Source organism: Heterodontus francisci, chromosome 2 (genome assembly GCF_036365525.1).
Source record: "Heterodontus francisci isolate sHetFra1 chromosome 2, sHetFra1.hap1, whole genome shotgun sequence".
NCBI classification, from domain to species: Eukaryota; Metazoa; Chordata; class Chondrichthyes; order Heterodontiformes; family Heterodontidae; genus Heterodontus; species Heterodontus francisci.
In genome coordinates this window covers 11,169,577-11,189,293 of record NC_090372.1, presented here as the reverse complement: position 1 = coordinate 11,189,293, position 19,717 = coordinate 11,169,577, and the positions used below count along the sequence as shown (strand labels likewise).

The 19,717-nt window shown below is 40.5% G+C and overlaps 2 protein-coding genes across 10 annotated transcripts in view; one reads left to right on the top strand and one right to left on the bottom strand.

Moving 5' to 3' along the window:
- The window catches only part of trak1a (trafficking protein, kinesin binding 1a), a 215,151-nt gene extending 213,313 nt beyond the window's left edge, over positions 1-1,838 (bottom strand). Inside the window, exon 1 of the mRNA XM_068054432.1 lies at positions 1,214-1,838. The gene's annotated coding sequence lies outside the window, so the exon portion shown is untranslated. The remainder of the gene's footprint in view (positions 1-1,213) is intronic.
- A 6,176-nt stretch (positions 1,839-8,014) lies between these two features.
- Positions 8,015-19,717, top strand: part of ulk4 (unc-51 like kinase 4) — a 448,354-nt gene continuing 436,651 nt past the window's right edge. For 4 of the 9 annotated variants that reach the window (XM_068054429.1, XM_068054422.1, XM_068054430.1 and 1 more), the window contains exons 1-7: positions 8,036-8,126; positions 10,372-10,555; positions 10,844-11,001; positions 13,661-13,760; positions 14,899-15,038; positions 17,366-17,528; positions 19,368-19,469. In XM_068054429.1, coding sequence (XP_067910530.1) covers positions 10,864-11,001; positions 13,661-13,760; positions 14,899-15,038; positions 17,366-17,528; positions 19,368-19,469 — 643 coding nt within the window. In that variant the 5' untranslated portion in view covers positions 8,036-8,126; positions 10,372-10,555; positions 10,844-10,863. Of the gene's footprint in view, positions 8,127-8,180; positions 8,277-10,371; positions 10,556-10,843; positions 11,002-13,660; positions 13,761-14,898; positions 15,039-17,365; positions 17,529-19,367; positions 19,470-19,717 lie in introns of those variants that run through there. The other 5 variants (XM_068054423.1, XM_068054424.1, XM_068054427.1 and 2 more) reach the window with 5 other exon arrangements.

Below are 19,717 nucleotides of genomic sequence, written 5' to 3'. Positions count from 1 at the left end.
TTTTTTCTTTTTTCATTTTTTACAATCCTTTTTTTTGCATTTATTTCATTTCATCTTCGTTTGTTCAGTTTGCTTACCCACTTTTTTTTCAGGTTTGCACTTGCTGCTGTTCAATATTAAGTCCGTTAACACCTATTCTGTACTAATGCTTTGTCTTTCAACACACCATTAACATATTGTTTGCCTTTGCTCCATGACCTTTTGGTCAGCTATGTGGCCTGGTCCAATCTACACCTTCTCCTTTGTTATCTCTTGCCCCACCCCCACCTCACTTGCTTATAACCTGTGCCTTTTCTAATATTTGTCAGTTCCGAAGAAGGGTCACTGACCCGAAACATTAACTTTGCTTCTATTTTCACAGATGCTGCCATTGTCAGTTCCGAAGAAGGGTCACTGACCCGAAACATTAACTTTGCTTCTATTTTCACAGATGCTGCCAGACCTGCTGAGTGGTTCCAGCATTTCTTGTTTTTATTTCAGTGTTTTATACAGGTTTATCATAACTTCCTTGCTTTTGTACATTATACCTCTATTTATAAAGCCCAGGATCCCACATATGCCTTATTAACCACCTTCTCAACCTGCCCTGCCAGTTTCAATGACTTATACACATACACACACATAGCAGAATATGAAGTGTGTAATATTGCAGATGTCTGTGTATTCAGCTGCCTGCCAACACTATAAATCCGGTACCTGTAAGAATAGAAGAGTGCAATCTTTTACAAGCCTCTCCCCAACCCCCAACGAAAGAGAGTGAGCAATCCATGTATCATTTCCCCGTCAAAGGAAGAATATTTTCCTTCATGGAAACCCCATTGTGCAACAATCACTCGCATCTCCTCTTGTCGCAAGACAGCAAATAACAGCCTGCCAACAATGTCGCATTTCACAAACTGCAACTAAATAAAATTCTCCACGGAGTAGAGAGAGATTTGACGGGTTACCGGTGTTTTAAAAATTGCACCCAACACAAAAAGCTCTCTTATTACACTGGCATTCGCTGCTACTGATATCCTGTTAGCCAGCCTGCAATTCTGATGATCACTGAGCTGGGCTCGTTATAATCACATTGTTCACTACTGGCATCTGCACTCAGAGAAAAAAAAGGAAGGAAATCCCTCCGGTCATGAAACGAATGAAGAGCCTCCAGCCTCAAAATGGCTTTCAGCCTTCGCAATGTACAACACATTCAGTATTTGTTAACACTTACTGAGCGTGGAGGAAGAGAATTCTTGAACTAAATTAAGTTGGTGCTCTCCAGTCCTCGCCGTCCTCTTTGACCTCCCCACTGTTTGTCCTTTAGCCCTCAGTTTCTCAGAGACTGCAGATGGCTTTGTGCTTCTTTTGAAAAACAATTCCTCTTGTATAATGCCACCTCTATTTCACTCACTTGTCTTCCTCCAGTGTAACTATCGCCCTTTTCCACTTTCCATTCCCCAGTCTTAATTTATTCGCTCCCTTTTTTTTTTGCTTCCTTCCTTCCGTCTTTTTCTTTGCAGGGTATCACAGCATCAGTCCAGGGGGTGAATGTATGGAACAAGCCGGCTCGGGGACATCCATTCACTTGGCTCCAGTCTAAAGGGAGCGCCGCACTTCCTCTCTGCTCCACTCAGCGACTAACCAAGCCGGCTCTCCGCCTAATCAGCACGCTGGAAATAATTCACTAGGCTTCCGCAATTGCAATGCGTTAATTTCTACAATGCAACTACAGATAAGTTTCCGCTTTCCTCCTCCATGCTGCAGTCACCAGGATCTCATCCCCTCTCGCTATCAAAGGCGGGGACTACACTCCAGGTTACGTCAGCCAATACTGTTCGGTGGAGGAGATGGAGAAACGTGTGTGTCATATTAACCAAAGGCTCAGCGTATGGAAACCGTTGTATATCCCCTCCCCCTGTAAATGCCTTTTTTTTGTTGATCTATTTCCTGCCATGTTACAGCGATACTGATTGCTTTCAGATTCAAACTGCTGAACAAAGTTCAGGTTAATGGAAAGGAGAGATCTGTTGAAAGTCAAAAATGCATCTTTGCTTTGGAAATTGTGCACCAAGTGAAGATCAAATTTATTATAATGAAAGTAGTTCTTATATATATTCATTGAAAAGCTGTGCCTTCTAAGTTTATGTTTAATGAATGGTTCATGCTTTCCGTAGACTATAATGGGAACTTCAGCTTGATGGATTATTCTCCCTAAAATACACACAGCTGATCCATGAAGACAACATGGTGATGGTAATGTCAGTTGTGTCATGAATCTTAAAGGCAGGAGTGCATTACTCAAAGATGGAGAGTGAGAAAGGAACAAAGTTTGAGACCAAGACAAGAAATTCAAAATGAACTAATTAGATAATGGCTTATTGGATCTGTTATTTATTGATGTAAATGCACCATACAGAGCAAGAAGCTCTTTGGTCCAGGTAGCCAATCTGTGCTGTTATCAAATCTTTGGTAGAGCAGTGGTAGGAGCAGGACAATCAATTTCTACAACCCTGAATTTCACTCTTTGGTCATCCCAAAACCTGCTGGTCCTCCAGCACTACGAGCTGCCAATGACCAAGTGTTGCAGGTTGGCACATTCCAAGGTGCAGGTCTATGCACTGAGGGACATACACTAACGCTTGGGGCAACCACCACATGGGCTCAATGGGGGAAAGGCCACTGTCTAAAACCCTGCTGCCATAGTAAACTGAGGGACTGGAACCCATGTAAAATCCCCTCAGGCTTTATGTTTGACTTGAAATGTACATTGTAAATATAACCATTAATTGTAAGTGCACTGAGGCACCTCCGAGTGCCACGTAATGTATTGAAAGAAATTGAACTGTATTGCACTTTATGTAATGTCAAATTTGAACTGTTATGTAGTGCACTTTTACAAATTTTATGAATAAAGTTTCATTTTTGGAAAAAAAACTAAATTTAGGAGAAGAATATTTGGTTAGAGTTTCCAATTCTAATTGCGACCCCTTCTAAAAGTGCGAATGTGTGGATATCTAGAGGACTGAGCTGTGATCCTTTACACAAAGGAATAATTGGCTGGCACTCATTGTCAATGATCATTTAAACAGGTACTGGCTGCATTTGACACATGTGAACACACAACCAGCAAAGAGTCTAACTCTTCAGAAGAGGAAAGGAGGGACGAAAATTGGCAAAGAAAATAGACAAGGAAAAAATTATCTAGTCCTCAACAGATTTATATTTACTTTAGATGTCGTATACATGGACTTCAGTAAGGCGTTTGATAAGGTTCCCCATGGTAGGCTGATGGAGAAAGTGAAGGCGCATGGGGTCCAAGGTGTACTAGCTAGATGGATAAAGAACTGGCTGGGCAACAGGAGACAGAGAGTAGCAGTGGAAGGGAGTTTCTCAAAATAGAGACGTGTGACCAGTGGTGTTCCACAGGGATCCGTGCTGGGACCACTGTTGTTTGTGATATACATAAATGATTTGGAGGAAAGTATAGGTGGTCTGATTAGCAAGTTTGCAGACGACACTAAGATTGGTGGAGTAGCAGATAGTGAAGGGGACTGTCAGAGAATACAGCAGAATATAGATAGACTGGGGAGTTGGGCAGAGAAATGGCAGATGGAGTTCAATCAGGGTAAATGCGAGGTGATGCATTTTGGAAGATCCAATTCAAGAGTGAACTATACAGTAAATGGAAAAGTCCTGGGGAAAATTGATGTACAGAGAGATTTGGGTGTTCAGGTCCATTGTTCCCTGAAGGTGGCAACGCAGGTCAATAGAGTGGTCAAGAAGGCATACGGCATGCTTTCCTTCATCGGACGGGGTATTGAGTACAAGAGTTGGCAGGTCATGTTACAGTTGTATAAGACTTTGGTTCGGCCACATTTGGAATACTGCGTGCAGTTCTGGTCGCCACATTACCAAAAGGATGTGGATGCTTTGGAGAGGGTGCAGAGGAGGTTCACCAGGATGTTGCCTGGTATGGAGGGCGCTAGCTATGAAGAGAGGTTGAGTAGATTAGGATTATTTTCATTAGAAAGACGGAGGTTGAGGGGGGACCTGATTGAGGTGTACAAAATCATGAGAGGTATAGACAGGGTGGATAGCAAGAAGCTTTTTCCCAGAGTGGGGGATTCAATTACAAGGGGACACGAGTTCAAAGTGAAAGGGGAAAAGTTTAGGGGGGATATGCGTGGAAAGTTCTTTACGCAGAGGGTGGTGGGTGCCTGGAACGCGTTGCCAGCGGAGGTGGTAGACGCGGGCACGATAGCGTCTTTTAAGATGTATCTAGACAGATACATGAATGGGCAGGAAGTAAAGAGATACAGACCCTTAGAAAATAGGTGACAGGTTTAGATAGAGGATTTGGATCGGCGCAGGCTTGGAGGGCCGAAGGGCCTGTTCCTGTGCTGTAATTTTCTTTGTTCTTTGTTCTTTGTTCTTTCTGTGGTAAGTAGGCTAAAAGATGACTATTGAACAAGCGATCTTTTTTTTTAGTGGTGTTGGTTGAGGGATAAATATTAACCAGGACACCAGAAGAACTCTGCATACCTTCATCAAATCATGCCATGAGGTGTTTTGGATTATATGCTCATCTTATAAAAAAAACTTCAAAATAAAATTGATAAATCTCACCTATTAACAGTTAGCAGATGCGACTCAAGATTACTTTCAAACTCAACAAAATGAGTTTTGGCTGTTCTGAGATACATTTATATGCCATGGCCACCCATTTTAAAGCTTGTTTACACTGTCAGCAAGCAGAGTGTGCAGTTAATGTTGTTCAGCTAATCACTGTTTAGCTGGTAACTTACTCCAGTGCATCAATACACAGCCAGGTGGGTGGATTAGCACCACCACCAAACAGTCATCAAATAATGAAAAATAAAGTGAACTCCAAAATTTACTTGTTGACTCGGGTCAACAACAACTTTGTTACAAGCTGCTTACACAATGCCCTGCACCTTTGGTAGTTGGGCATGTTGGGTGGAAACTAACAATTGTTCCCCTTAGAGTAGGGAAGATTTGATAGAGATGTTCAAAATTTTGGGGGGTTTTGATGGAATAGATTGGGAGAAACTTTCAGCTGACAGTAGGATTGGTAACCAGAGGACACAATTTGAGATAATTGGCAAAAAGGGAGAAATGAGAAGGACTTTTTTTTAAACGCAGTGAGTTGTGATAATCTGAAATACACTGTCTGAAAAGGTGGTGGAAGCAGATTCAATGAGGACTTAAAAAGGGAATTAGATATATACTTGAAAATGAGAAATTTGCAAGGGTGTGGTACTAATTGGATAGCTTTTTCATGGAGCGGGCAGAGACATCTTCTGTGCTGCATGATTCTATGTGACATTGCCAACCAGTTTTAGATACAAAATAAATGAGGAACAATGTTTAAGATGTGTTCTGGTGTCTTTTATTTTGACATAGATGATGGCTAACAAAATAATTTATTATCATGGCTGTCCTGTGCATCATTTAGTGTTAATGTTTACATTTTAAGGAAGCACTGTATATTATTGTGAATCTAACACAAACTTTAAAGGTAAGTATATTGTTTATTTTTGGTGGTGAAATCTCATGCTCACGATGTTGCCAGTGCTCAAAAATCAAAGAGTGCTCCCTCTACTGAGCCATTGTGACTTTTCCATTTTTGCTCTGTCACCATCATTTAGCATTTCTCAGAATGACCTCAATTTATTGCAACTTAATACCAATCAATGCACATTTCTTTCCAGTAGATCCATGCCACAAGCAATGAAATTGAGATTGCCCTATATTTATTTATACTTGTAGGCATCATGGAGCACAAAGGATACTTTCATTTCATTTGTGTGGTGGTGTGGAAAATAAAACTGTCACGGGAGTGGAGTAGAGGAACACTTAGTTAACTATTGTTAGAGCACTACTTTGCCTTTTTTTCTCCAAAGATTACAACAGCATTTGCCTTGAACTTATTACAAGGCTTTATAGCTGTACTCGGTGCAACAAAAATCTTGCCATATTCAACAATAATATTGACAAAAGAATGCCACAATGTTATATGGTAAAATAATTTGAACAAAAAAAAATGTTAAATGTCTGAGCTATCAGAATTTGGATAATGTTGGACAAAAGCAAAATACTGCAGATTCTGGAAATCTGAAATTAAACAGAAAATGCTGGAAATACTCAGCAGGTCAGGCAGCATCTGTGGAGAGAGAAGCAGAGTTAGTGTTTCAGGTCTAACACCTTTCACAGACCTGAACTGTTAACTCTGTTTTTCTCTCCACAAATGCTGCCTGACCTATTGGATGATGTTGAAATTGGTTATAGTTTGGAAATATAGTGGGATATATGTATCTGATTGGTGTACCTTTGTTGAAGATATTCTTATTCAATGAAATAATATAAACTTGAGTTAACTGGCTGATAATGTAGCCTTGAGAATGGCAGGCATGTTTTGAACATGTTGCAAGGATAAAATATCCAGGTTAAAGATGGTATGGTATATGCTAATCTCATGATTTGTTTCAAAAATAGCGATAGGTGTAGAAAAAGGTTTGCTTGAGATTAAAACCTATAAGTAGCCATAATAAGAGTCAGATTATGGACCTAAGTAGACGGAGTAATGTTGGTTTTCTATTGCATAAAAGGGAAATGAGTAGAGGACAATGAAACTGATAGTCAACCTGGATGTTTAGCATCAAGGCAGACTTACATGGAATGTTTGTGAGTCTCGTAAATTTTACACTTCTGAGTCTCTCACACTCACAGTCATCAATGGCCACTAATGTTCACAACTGACCTTTTTTTTTGCCGGTTATTTATATGGGGCATCTGAAATGTTCATGTGTACTTAGCAGTTTTATTTACAATGTTTGATTTTAAAGGGGTTTATTTGGTTATTTATAAAGTAATGACAAAAGTACAAGTCATATTATCTATGTATGAATAAATTCCAGGCTGAGATTAATTATATAGTTTTTTATGGTGTTTGTGATGGAACAATATTACATTTCTACCACTAACAATGCAGTGAGATATAGCTGCTGTAAAATGTAAACCTTATGCAGTTTCACAGAATTTGGAGCTCCACAAAGGATTACCTGTTTTTGAGACCAGGAGTTTCTCTGTTCAATAGCAAATGTTTGTAAATACATTAACACATTTGCTGCAATGTTGAGCACATTATAATAACCATTGTGTATTATGTAATAAACAAATACTAAAAGCAAAGGTATCTTTCGGGACTGGAGTGCATAGTTGAAAGTGGAACTAATATTATTTGATTTGATCAGTCTCCTTTTTCTTTTGTATGATTTGGGTGTTCATTAGATGTGCCCCTCTTTTTTATATATAAAAAAGGGCGCTTTTGTTAAATCTTTTTGTTTGGGCAACTCAGTAGCTCCTTAAGGGTTCAATTACAAGAGGCAAAGATTTTTGATCCTAAGTGGCATTTAAAGAGAAATCAACAAACAATTAACAAAGAACAAAACAATGAACCCAAATCTTAATCAAATCGTAATATCGTTTACAACTCTAAATCTACTAGGATAATTAATCCTTAAATGGAAGCATTTAAACTCTCTAATCATAATTGACCTCTTTTTGCAAAGGGCAGAAACAATGCATTCCAGATTTTAATTAAAAAAGACTTTGCAAATGATAATATTGTGCCTTTTCTCTGCAATGCTCCCAGTTCTTATACTGCCCCTGCCCCTTTTCTCTGCTCCCTGGGCTTTGATTGACAGGCAGCCCCTGTCAATCTGGACTCGGTTACCAGGAGCAACGGCCTCCGCGGTAACCAAGGAACGGCGCCACAGTTCAATACTGGGGGGGGGGCGCAGCTTGTCCGGGAAAGACAATTCAACCAATTTCGACTCGAGCACTGCTGAAACAGACGTTTCAATATAATAGAGTTATATTGAAATTCTTGTCAGCATCACTGTTGACGATCGCCAGTTTATTCCGGCACAAGTCGGGAGGGGAGGGATTGATCCCCCTATTTTGATAGAGTGGTTCAGTCTGGCCGCGCTTCCGGTGGTCGAAGGGCGGAGTCTGTCCGGGACCAACCGCCGCTTTCCAACAGCACTCGGACCTGTGACTGTGGTCAGCGGGGATCAGGACCGGAGACTGTGGTCAGTGGAGGGTCTGAACCGGAGACTGTGGTCAGTGGAGGGTCTGAACCGGAGACTGTGGTCAGTGGAGGGTCTGAACCGGAGACTGTGGTCAGTGGAGGGTCTGAACCGGAGACTGTGGTCAGTGGAGGGTCTGAACCGGAGACTGTGGTCAGTGGAGGGTCTGAACCGGAGACTGTGGTCAGTGGAGGGTCTGAACCGGAGACTGTAGTCAGCGGGGGTCTGGACAGGAGATTGTGGTCATGGGAGATCTGGACAGGAGACAGTGGTCAGGGGAGGTCCGGACAGGAGGTTGTGGTCAGCGAGTCTCCAATGTTCTGTAACATTTCCTTAGGCAGGATGTCTGTTGGTGTCGATCACTGTGGGGGCAATTTTTAGTGCCGATCGTTTGTGTTGGTGTCTTTGAGCACATTGCTAACTAGTGTGTGTCTATATTAGGGTTCCATTCTTGCCTATCCAGTCGTTGCCAGAGAAACTTCATAATGGTTTCACTTCACAACCTAGCACTGTTAACATGGAGATTCCCAAGGATCTATCCTTAACCCCTTCTTTCTCATCTAATAAGATCATAAGAAATAATAGGCAATTCGGTCTCTGGTGCCTGTTCCACCATTCGATAAGATCATGTCTGATCTGATTTTAGTCTTAACTCCACTTTCCTGTCTGCCCCTCATAACTCTTGACTCTCTTGGAGATCAAAAATCTGTCTTAACTCAGCCTTGAATATATTCAATGATCCAGCCTCCACTGCTCTCTGTGGAAGAGAATTCCAAATATTAAATATCCTCTCAGAGAAGAAATTCCTCCTCATCACTGTTTTAAATGGGAGACCTTCCCTTATTTTGAAACTATGCCCCCTAGTTCTAGATTCCCCCATGAGGGGAAACATCCTCTCAGCATCTACCCTGTCAAGCCCCCTCAGAATCTTATGTTTCAATAAGATCACCTCTCATTCTTCTAAAATCCAATCGATACAGGCCCAACCTGTCCAGCCTTTCCTCAAAATAACCCCTTCATCGCAGGATTCAGCCTTGTGAGCCTTCTCTGAACTGCTTCCAATGCAAGTATATCCCTCCTTAAGTAAGGTGACCAAAACTGTATGCAATACTCTAAGTGCAGTCTCACCAATGCCCTGTACAGTTGCAGCAAGACTTCCCTACTTTTATACTCCATCCCCTCTGCTGTTCAGTGACATCATCTAAGGGCACACCATTAGTTTCCACATATATGCTAATATCCATCTCTACATCACCATCACCTCTTGCGACCCCTCCACTGTCTCCGTGTTGTCAGACTACTTGTCTGATAGAGTCCTGGATGAGCCAAAATTTCCTACAATTAAACAGTGGGAAAACCAAAGCCATCAACTTCACCCTCTGGGACAGGCTCTGTATTGTCACCACTGTCTCAGGTTCAACGAGAATATTCACAACTGCAGCATCCTGCGCAAACCTGAGCTCAGTTTCCAAACTCATATCCACTCCATGAGAAAGATTGCCTCCTTCCTCCTCAACATAGTCTGTCTCCATCCCAACCTCAGATCATCTGCTGCTGATACTTCCAACTCTGTCACTTCAAGACTTAAGTGATCTATTGTATCTTTGGCAGGTCTCCCTTATAGAAAGAGAGACTTGCATTTATATAACATCTTTCATAACTTCAGGATGTCCCAAAGTGCTTTACTTGCAATGTGGGAAATGTGACAGCCAGCCTGTGCACAGCAAGGTCCCACAAACAGCCATGTGATAATGACCAGATAATCAATTAATTGAGGGATAAATATCGGCCAGGACACTGGGGAGAACTCGCCTGCTCTTTGAAAAGTGTCATGGTATCATTTGTCTCCAGCTGAGAGGGCAGATGGGGCTCAAATTAATGTCTGATCGGAAAGACGGCATCGCCGACAGTGCAGCACTCCTTCAGTCTGAACTGGACTGTCATCCTACATAAATGTCAGCTCAACTGTTGCATTAAGTCCTTCTTGTATCTCACCTCTGTCCTCACTGAACTACATTGGCTTTTTATTCTTCAATGCTGTAAATTTAAAATTCTCAGTCTTGTGTTTAATTTGGTTTGGGGCATAGCCCTTCCTAATCTCTGTAACTGCTTCCTGCATGTTCCACCTCTTGTTTCCATGATTCTGGTCTCCTTCCTTTCCAAACACTCTGTAAAACGCACCTTTTTGTCACCTACCCTAATTTCCTTGGACTTGATGTTGCATTTTTCTGTTTGCACCTGCAAAGTGTTTTGAGAAATTGTTTTTACTCATTCACAGGATGTGGGCTTTGCTGGGAAAGCCTTCATTAATTGCCCTTCACTGAGTGGCTTGTTAGGCCCTTTCAGAGGGCAGTTAAGAGTCAACCATATTGCTGTGGGTCTGGAGTCGTGTATAGGCCAGGTCGTGTAAGGACAGCAGATTTCCTTCCATAAAGGACAAGATGGGTTTTTAGGACATTCTGGTAATTACATGATCACCTTTATTGGTATTAAATTTTTAATTCCAGATTTCTTTATTAACTGAAAGTAAATTCTCCAGCTGCTGTGATGGGATTTGAATTTATGTCTCTGAATTGCTAGTCGAGGCCTCTGTATTACAAGTCTAGTAACATAACCACAATGCTACTGTTCCCTGGTATCTTTGGTTCTGTGCTGAGATAACTGTTTTTGAAATTTAAAAACAGCAGAATATTGATTGCAAGTGCTATTGTGTGGGTGTGTATATAATTGTTTGTCTGTTCCTATTTTAGATATATTTACAACAACAAAAATGGAAAACTTTGTCCTTTATGAGGAAATTGGAAAAGGAAATAAGTCTACCGTTTACAAAGGCAGAAGAAAGGGAACTATCAATTTTGTAGCTATTTTATGTATTGACAAGTCAAAAAGACCAGAGATCACTAATAGGGTGAGTATCACTTGAGAGCAGTAGAACTTGAATTATCAGAAAATTCAGGTAGCGTAATGGCGCAGAGCACTGTAGACCCACCAAATGGGTTTATCCTGTAGTCAGTGGTATGTTTGCAACTTGGCCATCTTTGGGTTTTTGTTGCCAATCTGAACTGCAGGCTGGCGCAGATAAGTGTGCTTATATACTGTAGTATAGTGCCGTAGAGACTTGTAAGATTGAGTGCTAAGTTAGCTGATCTCCACTGGGGCAAATGTTGGGTGCTGTAATTGGCCTGGATGTCCCCGGACTAGCAAAGGGGAAAATAATCTGCCTCGGGCTCTGATTCCTGCCCAGTGATGGCTGCTGAATGTGCAAGTATGTGAATATCAGATGAGGTCTGGACCAGGCTGAGCTGTGACACCACAAGCAAAGGGCCAGCCTGCACTCATTGGCAAGATTCACAAGAGGAGTGGATACTTGGATGAGCTACTGAATGGCTGCTGGTGTTGTGAAATTGTGCTGAGCAGGAATCACTGTCTTCAGGTAACAAGAACATTGGGAGATGATGGGGCATGCTCCTCACTAATAGTTATTAAACACAGTAATTAATTGAAATAACTGGGGAGAGGTGTTGAAAGGAGGGGAGTGAGAATATTGTACATTGATGGAAAATGAGTACTGTAACCCTTTGACTGGTTTTCTCATTGTTCATCTATTGCTTTAACATAAACTAGTGATATCAAATGCAAAGTAACTTGCCTTTTTCCCCCTCAATCTTCTGTCACTTTCATACTTCTTGGGTTATTATTGCACAGGTGCTAATGGAGTGGGCCTTAACATGTGTATGAGCTGAAGCAGTAGGCACTGGCAGGTGAAAGCCAGTCAAAGACTTGCATTCATACTGTGCCTTTTACAACGTTAGGATATCCCAAGGGCTTCACAGCCAGTAAAGTACATTTAAAGTGTAGTCACTGCTGTAATGTAGGAAACACAGCAGCCAATTTGTGCACAGTAAGGTCCCATAAACAGCATTGAAATAATGATCAAATAATCTATTTTGAGGTGTTGGTTAAGAGATAAATATTGACCAGGACAGTGGGGAGAATTCCTCTGCTCTTTGAAATAGTGCCATGGGGCAATAGGGCACATGGGAGTTCAGTTTGAGGTCTCATCCAAGAGTTGTCACCTCCGACAGTGCTGCACTCAGTACTGCACTGACGTGTCAGCCTAGCTAATGCACTCAAGTCTCTGGAGTGGGACCTCGGACTCAGAAGCAAGAGTGCAACCAACTGAGCTATGGCTGTCGTTTAGCTGTGGAGGGTAACAGAGCTGAGTTCTATCCTGTCCTCAGCTAATATTTCCCAGTGATTAGGAAAAAGAACAGTGGCTGACGTTTTTCTCCCTTCCCCATGAGTGCTGAGGCCAATTTTAACGTGCCAACTACTGTCCTGAATGAGATCCACTAACCCAACATGGACCAGAAATACCTTGGGACCTTCTACTCTGTGCTTAATGTTACATAGAGTTCCCGGAATACTTATATTTTAAAAAATCACTGAATTTTGTAACCTGAGATGGAACACCCACATATTTGTTAGTAAATCTTCCATGTTTTTGTCACCTCCAAACTAGAGTTTTCCAAGGCTTTCCTGGCTGGCCCCCCATCTATCTTCCATCCTCTAAGTTTGAGCTTGCCCAAAGTTCTGTTGCCCTTATCCTGACTCGCACCAATCCCATTCACCTATAATTATATTTGCTCGCAGACCAGCAGCTCTTCAAATTTAAAATTTTCATCCTTGTATTCAAAGCCCTCCCTATCTCTATAACCTCCTTTAGCTCCACAACTCTTGAGAACACTATCCCTTCAATTATAGTCTCTTGTGCATCCTGATTTACTTTGCCCTTTCGATGGTGGTTGTGCCCTTAGTTGTCTCGGCCCTGTACTTTGGACCTCACTTCCTAAATGTTTCCGCCTCTCTACCATTCTTTCCACCTTTAAGACGCTTTAAAATTCTATTTCTGACCAATGTTTTGGTCACTTGCACTAATATCTCCTTATTTGGCTCAATGTCAAATTTTGTCTGTTTTCATACCTAGGAAGTGCCTTGGGACATTTTACTATGTTAAAGGCACGATGTAAATGGTAGTCGTTGTAAAACTGCCTCCAAGAAATTGTCCCCAGGACAAGAATATTGCTGTCGAATCTGGTATACTGGTAGCAACTCTCTTGCACTCCTGAACAGAATATGCGAAGAAAACTCTGCCTGACCTCCAACCAATGTCTCTTGATGCCTCTCCCTATACCTTTCTTGAGCCTTTCTTTTTTTATTGACTTTGTTTTGGAAAGCATTTTTTTAGGCTGCTTTTCCCAACGTTTCAACTATGTCAATCTACATTCTCCCCTCCTTATATCTTTGCTGTTTTGACTTATTTAACTTGTTCTTTCTCATTGTCTGCAAACTGTGTTTCCTTAATTTTTCCCTTCTCCTACAGTCCTAATCAATCTTTCTTGATTTACCGCATCCTCCGTCTTAAACATTTCAAACTTGCTGTTCCTGCATTCTGGGTGTTAACCCATCACCTTGGTTTCTCAATTTACAGAAAAAGAAACATACTTTCTATCTTGCTGATTAACAAGAAGGTAAATGTTTGTCTTGGAAATATGTATTTTATGTAGGTGCGACTTACTCATGGCATTGAGCACCAGAATATCGTATTATTTCATGAGTGGTATGAGACTAGCAATCACCTCTGGCTTGTAGTGGAATTGTGCACAGGTAAGAATTCCAATGGTGTTTAAAGTATTTCCTAGAGGCTTTGACTATGTGCATAAATGTAAAAGGGTTACAATTTTAAACTGTTGCATTGAGTAGTTGGACATTATGTTCTAATGTTTATATAAGTCTGAAATTTTTCAGTGAAACACTTAAGGAGTGGCATGTTTTGAATGGCTTTACCACAATATTTTTCCCTGTGTGTAAGTGTTTAAGAAGTTGTACACTTGTTTACAGCCAGTGTCTTTTATGATTTTGGTATGGAGAAAAATATTGATTTTATTTGTAAAAGAAGCTTTTACTTGTGTGTCAGTGTATCTCAGTTGGTAGAACTCTCACCTTCTAAGCAAGAAGAATGTGAGTTCCAGTCCCACTTTGGGACTTCTCATGATTCAGGTTAACTGCCCAATGCAGCACTGAGTGACTGCTACATTATAATTCTCATAATTTAGATGAAATATGAATCTGTGGCCAGGCCTGCTTATTTCTGTAGTTCATTCATCCAATCTGAGATCTTGGTTTGTGAAATTATGCTGCAGTTCAGAGTAATTAATTGTTTGTGAGGTACTTTGGGATATTTGAAATGTTCTTCCTGGATAAGATCTTCTTTGCTCAAGACACTCTCTGCATCACTCTCCGTTACAGAGCACAAGCCTCAAAAATGAAAACTTCATGTTTTTTTGATGTTTGGTAGATTTTTAAACAAACTATGAAATATGGAAATTAGCATGGAAGGTTAGTCTTAATTTTAGCACATTGTTAGTAAAAGGTCGTGCACGAAGGGGGCATTTGAGAGACTTGGGATGTGGTGAAACATAAAAACATATGAAAACTGACAGGAAAAGACCTGCTCTGTCATCCAGTCTGTCCCGTAAAACAAACAAAAAGCCATTCAGCAAATTAAGGCTGGAACTGTGAAGGAAAACATTTGAATACTGTAGTTATAAAAATGTTTCTTTTCCTTGCTCCTTTGCCCTCAGGTATGACAGTCACTGAGTGTAAAAGCTGATATGAGAAAACACTTTTAATTCAATTCTCAATGTTGTTAGCAGTATTTAATCCAAATTAAGGAGATGTAGGTTGTGTTCTCTTGTGTTTTTTACGACTATCCACACTGTTAATCCTATGGTGTCTGTTGCAGGAGGCTCATTGGCAATGGTTATTGCCCAAGATGAATATTTACATGAAGATGTAGTTAGACAGTTCGGTATTGACTTGGTGACAGGGTTGCGCCATATTCATGAGCTGGGCATCATTTTTTGTGATCTTAACCCCGCCAAGGTAAATGAATTGTTTGATTCTGCTCAAGTATCTGATCTTAGCCAAAGCATCACTACCAATGACTTTTGTTCCTATCCTATACTGTCACCTCAGGAGTCCCTCAAGGATCCATTATTGGCCACCTTCTCTTCCTCCTTTTCCATGCTGCCCTTTGGCGACGCCATTTGCAAACATGGGGTCAACTTCCAAATGTATGTTGATGACATCACCTCCCTTGAATACTCCAATGCCCCTGCTGCCAGACTGACTGAAAGTCTTGGATTGGCCTCAATTTTTTTTCCAGCTTAACCTAGGGACAATCAAAGCCATAGGCCTTTGCCCCTGTCACAAACTGTGTACACTTGGCACCTACTCCATTCCTCTCCCCAGCCACTGTTGCGGGCTAATTCAGAAGTTAACTGCCTTGGCATCCTATCGGACTGTGTGATGAGCTTGCAATGGATGTCCTCTCTGTCACAAAGTCTGCCTATTCCTTGATCCATAATGTTCGCCCATCTCTGCCCATACCTGAGCTTATCTACTGCTGAAGTTCTGATCCATCCTTTTATCACCTCCGGACGTGACTATTCCAATGTTCTGTTGCAGGCCTCTCATCCTGTACTCTCTGGTAAGCATCAATTGATTCACCAATCTGCTATCCATATCCTATCCCGCACCAAGTCCCACTTATTCATTGCTCCTCATTGCATTCATCCCTCACTTCCCCACATTGGGTCACGGTTAACCTAATATCTCAAATTTAAGCTTCTCATTTTTATGTTTAAATCTCTCCATGACCTCACCCCTCCCTGTCTCTGCAATCTGTTGGATAATTCCTTCCTTATCCTTATAGCAGATTCTTAAAGCTAGAGGTAATAATTTATATGACAATTAATTTAATTTATTACTGTTCCAAAACTTTCAACCTAAAAATTCATACAGAATGGTACACATTTAGCCTTGCATCTAAAAGCTAAGTGTCAGAAACTTGTAGCAGGCAGGTGCATAATGTTGCATATCCAGGCCTGTTCATGCGACTTGGTCTTGAAGGTAGTCAAAAAGTTCCTACTGAGTGAATCATTGCCTCTCCTTTTTATGCTATTTTATTTCATTGCCTAATTCCTGCTGGTTTCAAGTACATTTGTTGTTTTATGAGCTTTAGAACACTGAACAGATTGCTGGACAAAGATGACAGATCCCACACTGTACCATTGCTTCTGATCCTTGCTTTTCCCAAACTATAATTTTTGTTATTATTTATTTTATTTATTATTATTATTTAGAGATACAGCACTGAAACAGGCCCTTCGGCCCACCAAGTCTGTACGGACCAACAACCACCCATTTATACTAACCCTACAGTAATCCCATATTCCCTACCTACACTAGGGGTAATTTACAATGGCCAATTTACCTATCACCTGCAAGTCTTTGGCTGTGGGAGGAAACCAGAGCACCTGGCGAGAGCCCACACGGTCAGAGGGAGAACTTGCAAACTCCACACAGGCAGTACCCAGAATCGAACCCGGATCCCTGGAGCTATGACGCTGCAGTATTAACCACTGCGCCACTCAGAATTCTACCTTTGTATCAAAGGTTAATATTAACATTTCACTGGGACATTTAAAAAAAAAAACTTTTGAATTGATATTAACACATCCAATTTTTTGTAGCTTCAAAATATTTTCTGCTAGATATTGAATACTACACCTTTAATACTTCTTTAGACTATAATAAATCTGCTAAAATAGTTTCCTTAGAGTAGAATGTCACTTATTTAGCAACTATTATCTTCTATCTCTTTGATATATACCCAATATCTTATGAAAAGTTAGTGTGAATGGATTTAACCTTAAAAAAAATAGGTAACACATAATGGGGAACAGTTCATTTGGTTACTATGCATCATGCTGACGCTTATGCAAACATTTGATATATTTCATGGTGAAAGGAGCCTGTTGCCTTATTTATACTGCAGTCATGGCTTTTAGTTGCCTGGGCTGCACCCACTGGAATTCCCTTCCTCACTTCCTCTGCCTCTCCACCTCCTTTAAAGGTTCTCCTTAAAACCGCCTCTTTGAGCAAGCTTCCAATATCTCATTTGGTTTGACATTTTTTTCCCCCTTGCTATGAGAAGTTTTACTATGTTAAAGGTGCTAGATAAATTTAAGTTGTGGTAAATGGTTATCTATCTTTTGGAATTTAAAGCTGCAAATTTAAATCCCACAGTGGCACAAAAAATGTGAACAGGTTTTTAAAATATTTTTCTGGAGATTGTATGTGGTTTTCAAAAGACATTTCCTACCTGCAGCATTGCTATTTTCTCATTCTTCTTTCCTTCTTTGGAGATATTGCTGGATGGACCAGGCACTCTGAAATACGGTAACTTCAGTCTAGCCAAAGCAGAAGGAGAGAATCTGGATGAATTCTTTTCATTGGTTGGTGCAGAAGATGATGTAGGGGAAAGCAACGAAGGCACACAAAGAAGAAAGTCTAAACTTCGGGCCCGAGGTAACAATCTCTCTCGAAGTACACCTAAATAAGGTTCATGGATGATGTGAAATTTGAAATCATCTTTAAACCTAGATAATGGAACTTCCATGGGATATCTATTCATAGCTGAGCATGGAATCTAAATAGAAAATGCTAGACATAGCAGATCAGGCAGCGTCTGTGGAGAGAAGAACAGAGATAATGTTTCAGGTTGACGATCCATCGTCCGAGCTGAGTATGACCCTGGCTTCATCTAAAATCCAAATGTGCACTTGTTGCTATACTCACTGAACAGTGATCACGATCTTGAACCGTGGCCATTTTTTTTTAATTTGCCTCTTAACAATGGGATGCTGAAACCAATTCTCGTACCTCGATAACCATTCCACCTGTTCTTCAAAACCATTGCCTTGCGTTCACAACTAAAGGAACTTTACATAAGCAGGCCAAGTTTCTTGAGAACTAAAACCTGCCTTGTATGTGTTAATATGCTTAGATTTAACAATTATCTCCTTATTGCAGTATATTTGCTACAGGAAAATACATGGAATGTCCATCGCTTTCTCTTGTCCATTCTGGAAGGTGGAAAATAACTCAGCCAAATCATTGAGTTCAGGCTCAGCCTAGTTGGTCAGATTAAACTGAATGATGGACAGAAGCAGTGAGACACAAGATAGTGAAATAGCAGAAAAAGGAAACTATAATCACTCCATACCCATTGTAGAATGTGTTTCTTATAGAGTCTGAAGTGCATGAATACTTTTTTTTTGTATGAAACTGTCGGTTTCTCTCTTCGTAGACTTTCAAGAAGCATTGTTACATGTGGATGATGCAAATGCTAATCTAATTTTTTTCTTCTAATCTCTAGAGCTTTGTGACACTTTTCCACATTAAAGGCACTATATAAAGGCAATATTTTATTCAGTAGTGTATTAATACTTGATTTAAAAAAAAATACATATAAAGAATAATTGTGTTAAGTTTGCCTGCCCAAATATGAGTAGAGATTTTTTTAAAGTACTAGATTCACTTTTTAAAAGGTCTGAGCATCATCATCTTTCACAGTACCTAATTTTTTCATGATTTATCTCAGACAATGCTGAGTGTTGTCTAAATATATTTTGTGAAAGTTAAACATTTATTTAAAGTACTACGAATTGTGCTTTTAAATTGGGCTTGATGATGGTTGCCCATGTATCCCTGACATCCAGAGTTTATTGTTGTGTGAAGTTTTTGGAACACTTCCCAGTGGGGGGACAAAAGCTTTCTCTTCACTATATGGAACAGAGAATCCACTTTGCTTGCATTCTGGAGACATAAATAATGTTATTTTTTTTGTTGTTGAGAGGCTGCAATGTTGAATTAATAGCACTAGGACAGACAGCTAGGCTCACCTGGCAAAGGACATGCATAAAGCAAAGGAGGATAGATAATAATAGAAACAGACTCATTGGACAGAAGGGATAAGATTCAGAGCCAAATCCGTTAGAATGTGGTGTAAGGGGAACACCCAGGAGGCTGCATAGAATTCAAAGTAGAACCACGGGTTGGGAAGGGACGAATTGGAGGCTGACATATCGTAAACAAGAGGTTGGGCAATTATGAAGTTAATATAGGTGATTTGAACTGTTGTACTAGATCTGATCCCAGGTTGCCTCTGGGGAATGTAAATGACCAAAAGGCATGATAATGAGCATCTGCATTAGAACCCAAAGACTTGATTAATTGATCACCATCCAAGTTGTCTCTCATTTTCTTTTCTTAGAAATGCTTCCCCCTCCCCACAAGAAAGGCATGCAATTGAGTGCTGTTCCAAGTTATTTTGATAGTTTAATTTGATGCAAATTTACTTTTTAGGGTCATCGATTTATATGGCTCCAGAAATTCTGGCGGGTGAAGATTGTTCTCCAGTCAGTGATTTATGGTCTCTGGGTTGTGTACTGTATGAGATGTTTGCAGGTTAGTTTTTGAACATGTTCACTTAAAACCTTTTCTTTTACTCCCTCTGCCATCAGTATTGAAAAGTTACAAGTTTTGTGCTGTGTGGTGTTTGCGAGTGCCACTTTATCCAACCTTCCTTATCTGTGACTTCACTTCACATTTTTGCTTATTCAAAACTCTGAAACAGGTGAATGCTAGTAAAGCACGACTATGTCACTTTGAAAAATGTGAAAGTTTAGGTGCTGCTACTTCAGGAAAAAGCTGAT